The sequence below is a fragment of the Lissotriton helveticus genome, chromosome 2_1 (assembly GCF_964261635.1).
Source record: "Lissotriton helveticus chromosome 2_1, aLisHel1.1, whole genome shotgun sequence".
NCBI lineage: Eukaryota > Metazoa > Chordata > Amphibia > Caudata > Salamandridae > Lissotriton > Lissotriton helveticus.
In genome coordinates, this window is record NC_136059.1 from 767,175,437 (window position 1) to 767,187,675 (window position 12,239).

Here is a 12,239-nt window from a genome sequence, read left to right on the forward strand (position 1 = left end):
ACCGGGTGGCATGGTCCACCAAGACCAGGATGTACCTGGAGAAGTGTGGCTCACTGGTTAGAGGAGGCAGACCTGGAAGCAGACGTCAGCCTGGGACCAGGGTTCAATTCCCGGCTCGGCTGGGTCTTGAGTCCTACAATGTCCATGGACTCGACAATTCTCGCTCCGGTGCCTACTCGCTTCATGGGTTCACACTGTGCGACTCTGGGCAATAGCTTGCTTAATCTCCACAACGGCCCCTCGCGGCGGGATGCCTGGCTTTCACCTTGCGGATACCCTGCCGGGGTTATCTCACAGGGGAATACCAGGACGGGTTCCCTAAGCAAGCGCTTAGAAACCGCTTGGTGATTTGCGCTATATAAATTCCTGTACATTTACATTTTACATTTACCTGTTGCCCATGGCTGTCTTGGGATCCAGTGGACCACAATATCCATCCCTACCCTTTCAAAGGGTGTTCCAACAACAGGAAAAGTTGGAGAGGAGCTTTGACCTTCCTCCCACTCTTACCACTTGCTTGGTAAGTTTGGCAAGACCTACAGTGTGCATCTGACTGCCTTTGCATTTGGGGCCAAAGAAGTGGGAGACAAGCCTGTCAAATGTCTTGTCCTGCCCCAAATGTCCTGTCAAAGGCACGTCATGAGCCAGACCTAGTAGGAAAATCCTGAAGCACTGGGGTACCACAAGCACACAGGCTGACCCAGGCTCAGCGACCTTAGGCTCACTGTATAGGAGACCATTCTCCCAGTAGATCAGATGTGACCCAGACTGATTACGAGCTGCCTGGGCTGCAGCCTGCCGCCACATACCTTCCAGCATAGGGCACTCACTCTGCTCCCGGCAGGACTCCTCCCTGGTGGGACCCCCTTCTTGCTGCCAATGAGTCAGCTCAGAGATGTCCCCCAGTTCGGCTACCTGCTCCACGGTAGGCACCGGGGTGTCACCCTCGAGGTCCGCCTCCTCCCGGTACTTGGGAACTTCGGGGGCCGGTTTCCTTCGCCCCCTGCCTTTCCTCTTGGCAGGGACTTGAGCCACTGTTTCAGGCTCCAAGTCCTCTCGATCACCCTTTCTGGCCGCCATTGTCCGAGGAGACAAGCATGCTCACTCTGGCAACCAAAGCATCTCAAAGTGAGACCTGAATTCAACATCCTTCCATAAGGAATGTTCCAGGTCGTTACCTAGCAGACAATCTAAAGGCATGGTAGGGCTCACAACCACCCTCAAGGGACCTGAGAACCCCCCGCCCCCATTCAAAGGGAACCTGCGCCACCTTACACTGGTGCTCTGAGTTGTCTACAGCAACTACTTGGTGGAATGCCCCTGGGACTACCTGCTTCTCAGGGGACACCGGACTGAGGTCACACTGGCTCCAGTATCTCTGAGAGCCTCTACCCGTTTCCCATTAATGGTCACCCAGGTGCTATATTTCTTGGTGTTAGGGGGCTCCTGGTCTCATCTCACTGTACCCTAGTGAGACGAGGGTAATTTCTGCGGGATCCCTACCCTCCAGTGGGCACCCCTCCTCCCCAAGCCCTACACTAGCCAATACCTTGGTCTGTCCACCGGTGGGTGGCTGTGTCCCCTTTGGGCACCTGGGGTCCCCCTTCATGTGACCCACGTCTGAGCGATGGATTTAGGCCCAGATCTCTGTACTGGGGTGAATGTATGACATTGTTCTGCATTCTGTCCATCAACTGTTGTTTTTGCATTTGTCACCCCGAGAGGGATGGGTATGCTCAGACGTGAGTCCCATGCTCTCCACACCACTGGAGTCAAGCTATCCTGGCTGAAGACGGCTGATAGCCAGAAACCGGTCCTAGGATGCTTGATTCGGGTCCAGGAAAGACATGGCTTGGCAGTTCGGGCTGGACTATTCCCATGAGGCACAGGGTCAAGGCTGATTTGCATATGGCCATGTCTGAACTGGGGTGGTGTGGAGTGCAAAAAAACGATGGATTTAGGCCCAGATCTCTGTACTGGGGTGAATGTATGACATTGTTCTGCATTCTGTCCATCAACTGTTGTTTTTGCACATAAATCAAATAAGCCAATCATGGAAATACCAATCCATAACACATTTTATGCCGGAGCACATGCACTTTTACTGGATAGCAGTGAGGAAAGTGAGCAGAATCATTACACCAGCAAAAACAGAGAAAAAAACGGGAGGTCAGAAAGCAAAAAGTCAGGGGAAACATGCCAAAAGATGCCAAGTCTAACATCCTTCTTAATCTTAACCCCTCCTGTGCTCATGACGAGGTCAGCTCGTCATGAGCCACGGTGCTCCGGTGCTCATGACGAGCTGAGCTCGTCATGACCGCGCCCGTTAAATGGAACGCTCGCATGCTGGGCTGACTCCCCCGCTGTGCTGAGCGTTCCATTGGAACGGGCGTGGTCGTGACGAGCTCAGCTCGTCATGAGCACCGGAGCGCCGTAGCTAATGACGAGCTGACCTCGTCATGAGCAGCGGGGCGCTGTGCGCGCCCCCCCGCCCCCCAGCACAGCGGGGGAAACTGCCCCGCAGTGAAGGGGTTAAAGAGTTTTATATAGCGCAAACTAGACCTGTGATATCGGGTATCAGAGCGCTTTACGTGAGCACCAGTTTCCTTCATTTATTTTGCTAGGCACAGGTTGATTAAGTGATTTGCCCAGAATCAGATGTTGCGCGTCGTTGCCGAGACTCGAACCGGGTTCTGCCGCTTCGAGGTTGACTGCTCCAGCTGTAAGGCTACATCCTCCCCCCTTCTATTGGCCCACCATGGACATGAGGACTTGCTCTCTCTCTCTACTGTAAACCCAGAAGGATCTTACACCTACTCTGAGGTTGTTGCTCAATAAAATGACAAGGTGACATTTACATCACAGGAGTGTATGTGAGGTCAATAACCTTGAGCGAACATGTCCCTCTCCGGTCTAAGTACTGAGAATGCCTGACGTTTCAGTCCGGAAAGTGTGAGTCTTGGGACAATGGCCATACACAAAAGTCTCTAGGAAGGTCCAGTTCCCCTTTTGCTGTGGAAATTAATTCATACTCAAACTGCACCTCAATGATGAGGTTTATTGCTTTTCTGCATAGAAGTAATGGGGCCTAGCATTGTAAGATGAATGTACTCTTTTATGGCTGGGAAAGGACTAATGTGCATATAGTTGGTTCCTGCATTATTAAAAACAGGCATACCAAAGCTTCATTGCTATGTTTCGAAAGGGTTGTACTGCAAACTTAATTTGTTGCTTCAGGTTTATGCCTTTCTCTGAAAAACTCTGCCTTTAGGCTAGTGGGCGGAGGCAAGTGGTGAACAGCACAGCAGGAGGAGGGCACTCTTAGGCGTCCCTTTGGCAGCTCCGGACAAAGATCAGACGGTCACATGCGCTACGACTGAAGCTGCCCTATGAAACAGGGATGGGTCTGGCTCGTCACTCTTTAAGGACCTAAGATGAGAGCAAGTTGTGAAAGCAGAAGTTGACGAGCTGCCGTGAGAGAAAAATAAGTGGGCCACAGAGGGGGGATACAGTGAAATCTACACAGGTGGAGTGCTCTGAAACCAGAACCCAAACCCCGAAAGGTCCTGCATGACCAGACGATGTGGTAATGTGCATTGTGTGGATCTTCTGCCTAGGTGCACCTGGTGGGTGGAGGGCGGGGGGGCAAGACATGAGCTTAATGGAGACAGCAAGCAGAGACTTTTTTTGATTTAGGGGACCAGTGAGCCTAGGCCAATAGGAAAAGCCTGAAGCAGAGGTACCCAAGACAAGTGTGGATATCTGGGGACAAGCAGAACCATATGGGAGCCTTTTCAGAGGGCCCTACGGGTGATGGGGGGAAAAGAGGTGCCCCAAAAGTAGAACAGGCTTCAGTTTGGTGACACTCAATGCCACATGGCAGGGGAAGGCAGTGAATGTGCTTAGTGAAGAAGAGATCAGCCAGTGAGTGACCAGAAAATAAGTTATCAGACTGAGCTGCGGCGCCCACTCTGTAGATGAGTGGGGCATTATAATGCTGACCAGGAGCCCTTTGGCCTTGTGGACTCTATAGTGTTGCCCCTTCCTGGCGGGATCGAGGGCGCAGAGCCCAATGACACCTGTTGCTCTTACATTAGCACTCATTCTGTGAAGGGCAGAGAGACAAAAGAAGCCCCCTTGGGAAAGACTCTAAACCAAACATGGCAAAGCGAAAGAGAGACCAATCTATTAAAGACACACTGTTGAAGTCTGATAGTCTGAAATAAGAGCTGAGCTGCAGAAATAGAAATCTGAGCACTTTCGTAGGACAGCCCACACACCCGGGGGGGAGGGGCGGGGGGAAAAACGATAATCTCTTTCCGATCCTCTGGGACAATATCACTAGCTGTAAAAGCAATGTTAAGCAAGAATTACAGAACCCTGTCAACGCACTAGAGGAGGGTGTTCTCCATAAAAGAGAACACAGATCAGAGAGAGGAAGAACAAACATCAAGATCGCATACTAGCATTACAAGAACAACAATTCATTCTCCAAAGTAGACTATAAGGTTGCAAAAGCCACTAGTGAGTGCCACGAGGAGCAGAAGGCCCAAACATTGAGAAGTGTGTGCAAAAGTTGTTTGGTCATGAATGAGGGGTTGATAGTGATGCACCCACAAATGTGTAGATGAAATAAACTTAATTGTTATGCAATAGTAAGTTTCAAATGAATTTCTTTCGCACGTAGCTCACAAGGTTCCACCCAGGCACTGATGTGTAATAACAATGAAAACCAGAACTAATGTTCCGGGCGCTAAGTGCGCGTTCCTGCCCTAAGGCTGCACTATAAACAAATATTCAATGCCATGTGCTAATCAATGTAATGGCGGAATCACATAATTAAAAGACCTGGCATTGTTAAGCTGTACAGAATGCACAGAACATCCCTCCTCATGAGCTCAACAGAGCAGAGGTTCACAGGTTCAAGGTAGCGATTATTGCTGAAGCAGGGGCAAAAGGAGATGTCCTTTTTTAGGGACATAAGTTTCAACTTTATCTAGACATCTGCAAAAAAGAAGTTCGTTCATAAAAGATTAAATGAAATACAGATGGGACCACCCTTCTAGAGTGATCTTCACTTGAGAAGGGCTAAAGCATCAACTACACTCATGGTTGGAGTTGAAGAAGCTCCTTAAACGCAACAACATAGACAATGAAGCTGAGATGGGGTCTCCTCAACAGTGTAAGAAGCACTCCCTTGCCCAAAGAGATAGATGCACAAGATCACAAGAGAACGGCGAAGCAGGAAGCCTACAAACATTGCGAAGAAGCAAGATTACGGCTCATCAACATAAAACATGCGACCAAGGAGAAGCAGACATCAGATCCCCTGGAAGAGAACTTTGACTGAGGAGTACTAAAGGGGCCAGTCGTATGTGCTTTGACACACTTGTTCAGATGTGTAGCAATATGTTTTGTATGGGCAGTTGGGGGTGAGAGGCTATGAGATAGTCAAGTTGATTTCCATGAGTGGTTGGGACTCCCCGGTTACTGGCAAGATGGAACGGGGGACCAGATAAGTAATTATTCTGTTAAAGAGGGCCCTTTTAATTGTTTAGTTCTTATATTCAGAGTTGTGCGAGCTTATGGAGAGATTAGGGTTTCAACCCACTGGCTCGGGAATCTGGGAGACAATACTTAGGCTACACAAAGAACAACAACATAGACAGGCGATGCATGTGACACCATACCTAGGTGCTCCGATTGCTTTCTGCTGCATATAGCCCAACCCTGAAATTGTTCTTTTTAATGTGATTGGATTGAAAGACCTCCTCTGAGAGGCTGAATACCGGTATCTATTTTGCAAGATGGTCGCTGAGAAGTGCCACAGGTTACAACATATGAAAAAGACACGTGGTTAGCACAGGAGCTTAAAGACGATTCTGAGTAGTTTTGGCGAATCTCTGTGCTCCAAACATGACACAATAAACCCTTCTCAAGTAAACAACACAGTCAGCATAAGAAAGTAGTGGATACAGACCTAGTTATATAAGGAAACTTTACTTTACTGATGGAAAAGGATAGGGACAAATCTATACGAGGGAGAGCAACAATGTAACATCCTTCTATGACTGACTACATATTTCTCACATGCCCGCAGCATGTATGCCGGGTTGGATCGTGTGGTAGGTAAGACAAAAGTGGAAGCACGATTTTTGAAGTTAAGTTTAATTGTACGTTCAGGTGCTGCGCAGCAGCCCACAGAAGCAAACAACAGGTAGCAACTGATAACTACATATTCAAAACAAAATTTCTAAAATCTGGAGTGAAATGCTCAGGGCCAGAACATTACAGCGTGAGCATTCCAACAGGATAAGTATGAGAGACAGAACACTACAGATCGCATAAAAGCAACTCTATTCAGCAAAAGGTAGCCTCCTTGGACATAGGGCGTCTAGCACTTTCATGCTATGCCCTGAAGTAACAGGAATGGAAGCAAAGTGATGGATGACAACATGATCCCCAAATTAGAAAACAGCTAGCAGAGATCTTTAGACTTTGTTTAGAGGAGAAAGGAGAATGAGAACAGGTAAGTGAACGTGGCCACCATCAGAGACTCCCTCAAAGCAGTCATTAGGGATCATCTAAAAGTGGCCTCAGTTGAGCTTAACAGAAATAGACCAGAAAGCTACCTAGTTAGAGGCTCGGCTGAGGGAGCTAGAGTGAATACATAAGAGGAGAGGAGCCAGGAAGATATGATTAATACTCACAGCAGTCAGAAACCCTAGTAGTGACAGGGCAGAATACGATTTACTCCAAATCAGGCAAAATGTTTACAGCAGGGGAAATAAAGAAGGCATGTTGCTAGATTGCAAACACTGAGTCAATGTGATGCAAGGTAGGATGAAATCAATCAAAGGCTCACAGGACTCAAACACGCTGACGATATAGCTACAGCCTTTAGTACTTATGTGGGATGCAGGGTAAGTGGGGACCTTTTGGATGCGCTCAAATAAGGCGAAAGGGAAAAGAGACCCAGTGCATACTTGCCCTAGACCCTAAAACCGTACCACATATTTGTAAGTAGGTTTCACCTAAGTCCTTCATAGCTATTGGGACACAGACCAGTGAGGGAAGAGGTGAAGAAGCCTCTGTGGCAAACTGGTGATTTTACTATAGGTTGACGGAGTTGCTCTTCCTCCCCCGTAGAGAATGCACTTATTCCTTTAGCGAACTCCATCTTATGTGGGAAGTCAATCTCAAGATCTCCAGCCACCAAAGTTGCACCACAAACTTGTACCTCAAGAGACTGAGCTGTATCCTAGAAAGAAGCTGAATTCAAGGCAAATAATAGACAAGTCCCCGTGGATTATGATGTGAGTGATTTTTGGGTGGTGAAACTTGTGAAAGGTGGGCGAGTCAATTACTCCTTTGTGTGTGAGATACTGTCCATCAAAAATGAGTTGCTTTCTGACACTAGCGCTTTGAACTGAACCACGGGCCTCCGTTGTATCAGCGCCCGACATCCAATATCAAGGCTGTTGCCACTGGTGTTAACCTTCACCTGGTTAAGGAGACCTTGGGTGCTTGTCCCAACAGAGCATGCAAGACACAGACTGGAGAAAGCTGTACACTGACAACTATGATGGCATATGCAGCAAGTCCATACCAGTTAGTGGTCTCAACCTGTAATACACATCTGCAGTCCTCCTTATTAGGGACATATGAGCTGATAGAGGTCAGGCTGGGTAATTGTTCATGGAAACCCATACATTTAGGGTTTGTTAAACTGCTGCTGGTGCTTGCATTTTCACTCTAACAAGTTACCTTTCGGTGTGCCTAAGAGGTCCCACATAGCTGGAACAATCTAATGATGTTAGGACTACTTTTTCAGCAGCGGTTCTAGGTGTAGTAAAGTCTATGATGGGAACCAGTTCATTGTTCTTTAGACTTTACATTTATAATCAGAAGGTATTTTAAACAGGACCAGACAGACAGCGCCCTGATGAATGTTTATTCCATCTACTGTTAACTACCGAAAGGCTTGTCGGCACATTTCTGTTTATTAAATATAGTACTCATTACACCATATACAGCTATACAATAAGCAATCATTTTCACTCATTTTGATGTTTTCTTTGTATGCTAAATGTTTTCCTTTCTTGTATAATTGTTTTGTTTAGTCTTTTGATTAATGTTGGGTTTGTTATTTTTGCACTGATATATTATGCGTTTTTTATGTATGGGTATAATTGTATTGTTGTCTTATACTTGTGGGTGCTCGCCAATTGAAGACATACAAATATTCTATTGTATGTACTATTTCCCATGTTTAAAAAAATGATGATGTATATATTAAAAAAAGATGAATACATTATGAATATATTTTTGTATGTTAGATAAATACATTTAAAAAAACACTGGTCTGGTGCATGGCCCTTTGTATATTATAGACATACTGCATTCCAATATATATATGAAGTGTTTTGGAGAAGTTCTTGTTTGTGTTTACCATTGTTATTTTCCCTGCTTTCTTCTACAAATCTATACAGTTTAGTCAGGGACCCTCTTTGTTCTTTTGAACTTTTGTAGGACAAAAATGTAGTCAGATTCGAACAGTCAACTGTTGGAGAGTCGCGTCGGCCATCCATCACTGTAGCCTTTCACTTCGCTTGGAATAAATATCAAAGCTCTGTGGCATCTAGGTAGACATTGCAATCAGGGCTGGTCACCAACTCTGATCTTCAGGAATAATTCTCCTGGGGTCTCCAGCAAGAATAATATTGCTTCTTTTTTGCTGAATGGATTCTTGGAAACACATATTGGAGTCAGACTAAGTATCTCTCAGCCCTTGGCTTAAACTGTGGTCAGCTTTAGCATACTTTAGGGAAAAATAACTTCTTTTGGGGAAAAGTCAGCTTTTTTATGAGACTTTGCAACCACAGGTGAGCATGCATGTGGAAGGCCAAGCTTAGACAACCCTTGTAAATGGACAGCTTATATTTTAACAACAGTTAAAGGCAGCGCACATGTAACGTGGTCCTTCAAATCACAAAAACCAATTTAAATACACTCATTACCTGTTTGAGGCCTTCGTCAGTAAGCCGGTCCTGGTTTCCCAAATGCACTTTGTGTAGTAAAGGGCAGTGGGAGGCGATAACAATTAAGGAGGCGTCGGAAAGCTGCTTACACCTGTAGGCTGTATACTTCAGAAGCCCAGGACAACTTAATGCCAGTAGGCGCAATCCTGTGTCTGACACTTTGCGGCAATCAGAAATATTAATTTCAGATAGATTTTGATTCCTTGATGCAATTTTTTCCAGGACGTCATCGGTAACCTGAAACAAACATGAAGCAGAAATATTACCCTTTAGTCTTTACAAGCAACCTTTTGTGTTTCACTCCCTGAATAGAAGTTTGTGCAAAAAATGGTTTTATTAGACGTATCGACACGTTTACATAAACAAGACAGAGAAGGAATCGTTCGTCTCTCTAAGTGGAGTGATATGCTTGCAGCCACAAGACCATCTAACCTAGTAAAGAATTAGCTTGCCTTGAAAGGAAGTAAAGTTGTTACATCCCTGCCTTCTGTGCACCTCTCCAAAACAGCATGGTATTTGCATACAGAAGTAGTAACAAAAGTGTCCCTAGCAGAAGTGCCCTCCCCTCTCAACAGGAAACCATTGGAAACTCGTGTATAAAGAAAAGTCAGAGAGATAAGGGAGGGGTTAGACACACGGACCACATGCTGATGGGACATGCTGAAAGGTCCTATTCCGACAGCAGGCCAAGCAGCGAAATAAGGAATGCGGGAAAGACTAACGTGACTTGGCCTGCAGTAAATTAGTTAGGCGATACAGGCAAGTATTTATAAGACTGGAGATACTTTCGAATAATATATGGGTATTGTAGACTAACAGGGATAGGGGAGAGTAAGAAGATTGATTGGATTGGGTAAGATACACTTAAGGCTTTCCTTGGGTTGGCTCTGGCTTTAAACCGGCCACCCCTCCGTGACTGCAATTTAGAACGTAGGACATGCCGCGGTGACTACGTCGAAAACTGCAGGCACTATTTTAGCCAGTAGTCGAAGTGAGCGTGATCGGCAGGGCACGGCGTGCCCCTACTTTTTTTATTCAAAAGATTCCGTTCCCCTACTTTTACTTTTCAAAACGTTGTCACAGGACGGCAGAAATAGCCATGGCCTTCAGATAAGGCCCGGCTTTCGGGGACGGGCGGAGACGGGCGGGGTGGGAAGAGAAGGAAAAGGACTGTCTATTTCTTCCTGCCCGGAGAAGACACAGACAATGGCCTCTCCTGCTCTGCCATCTCTTTCCCCCCTCTTATTACCTCTCTTTCTGTCTAGCAGCCCCTCCTCACTTAATGAGAACTGTGACATGAATAAACGGTTTACAACCTCTCTTTTCTTCTTTCGTTTAATCGTTCCCCAATGAAGTGGATCACAAAAAGAAAACACTTTTGATGTAAATGCCCTCTTTTTCGGACATTTTTCTATTCCAAAGTCCAGCCTCGGGACGGAGAGGAATAAAAGGTTTAAAATATGAAATTATAAATATATAACTAAATAAAGCTAGTCAGAATGGTTGCACAGTGGCCAGATTGATTTTATTCACACCCAAACACATCAGCCTCACTTTAAAGAGTTTGCCAGTTAAGCGCTACTTTTTTTTCTTGTCTTTCTTTGAACAACATAGTTTTCCCTATGTGGGGAAGTGCACCATTCCTGGAGGTACTGTAATACCTGGTTGATGGATGAATTGGAAAACAAAATGTTTACTGCGGTGCTGTGTTTATGGATGTGGTCTTTTAAAACCAGACTGCATAAGTTTTGTGAGGATATAAGCAATGGACATTGAAACGGGTCCTTTCTGGGCACTCTAAATAGGGAGTGAGAAATCGTTAAGGTAACCATGTTGTTTCTGCTTACATTTCACAGGGCAGATTTACAAGCCCTCCATGTTTACAAGGAGAGGAAAAGCCACCCTGCATGACTTTTCCTCTCCTTGTAAATACACCCCCTTCACACGCAGCACTTTGTGCAGAAGGGGCGTTCCATGGGTGTTGCTGTGGGTGTTCCCAGGCAACACCCATGGAACAAGACACATCTCCAGATTTACGAGAAATCGTAAATCTGGAGATGTGTCTGAATGCTATGCCACCCTGGAGGTGGTGTAGCGAGGCGCAATGAGGAGAAATGCTTTAATTTCTCCTCGTTTTTCCTCTTTCAATGTGTGATGCATTCTACAGCACCCATTGAAAGAGGAAAATGTCTGTAGTGATTGTTTTTGTGCAGGAAAGTGCCCCTTCCTGCACAAAAACAATCTCCCCACGACGCAGGCATCCTTGCACAATGATGAAAGGGTGTCTGCGCATGGCTGAAGTTTGTGCGCCAATGCCGGTGGAAGCATAGAGATGCGACATATTCTTGTAAATATGTCGCATCCCTTTGGAAGTGCCGCAGTGTTGCGCAGCCAAAAGGCTTGCGGTGCCATGCTGCGGCACTTCCTTGTAGATCTGCCCCCACATGCTTTACTTAATCTTGCATTCCCTATGAGTGTTTGCTCTTTCTGGGATGGTGTTACTTTTTTTTTAGGCAGCAGATCACTCTCGTCTTGTGCTTAATTTGAATTGAGTCACATCCAGGTGTTTATAGACGGGCACAATTGGGTTGTAGCTGAAGGCAGTGCGAGTTTCTCTCAGTGGGGCAGTATGGTGTTCCGTGGGGGAGAGGATGTGGCACTATGGCCAGAGCTGCCAAATTTGGAACTGGGGAATCAGGTTCAGCCTTCATGACCAGTAAACCAGACCACTCTCCTGAGGGAGCATATTCCCATGCTAGACCTTAGAAGGCCCCACTAGACCTTAGAAGCCCTGGTGTTAACACAAGCAGGTGTACCCTAGCGGTGTCAATTGTGGGTTAACCTTGAAGGCCTGTCCACCACAATCAATACTGAAGTTCATCTCCAGTCTTGTGGGCAGGCCTACAAATCAGCACACCCTAGAGCAACAGTGATTCTGTCACTGTGACTCTGTCACTGAGGTCACAAGAACCTTGAGCAGGATAGGGCGGTGCGAACGGTGTGACTGCACCGGGCACTTATTTCGAGTTAGGGTGTAGTGTTTGCAAGTATATTATGGTTTAAAAAAAACTTGCTGCCTCCTTCCTGGCCTCCAGCAATTTTCAACAACAAAAAAAATATTATGATAACTCCGGTGATTAATGTTCTTCCTAGAGAGAGATCAGAGTTTTGTCTAGTGGAAGGGTTAATTCCTGGAAA

General features: G+C 46.1%; 1 protein-coding gene across 1 annotated transcript in view; it reads right to left on the bottom strand.

The window, feature by feature from the left end:
* FBXL17 (F-box and leucine rich repeat protein 17) overlaps window positions 1-12,239 on the bottom strand; it is a 2,072,621-nt gene that overhangs the window by 1,919,161 nt on the left and 141,221 nt on the right. The window contains exon 3 of the mRNA XM_078675463.1: window positions 9,021-9,278. Coding sequence (XP_078531589.1) covers window positions 9,021-9,278 — 258 coding nt within the window. The remainder of the gene's footprint in view (window positions 1-9,020; window positions 9,279-12,239) is intronic.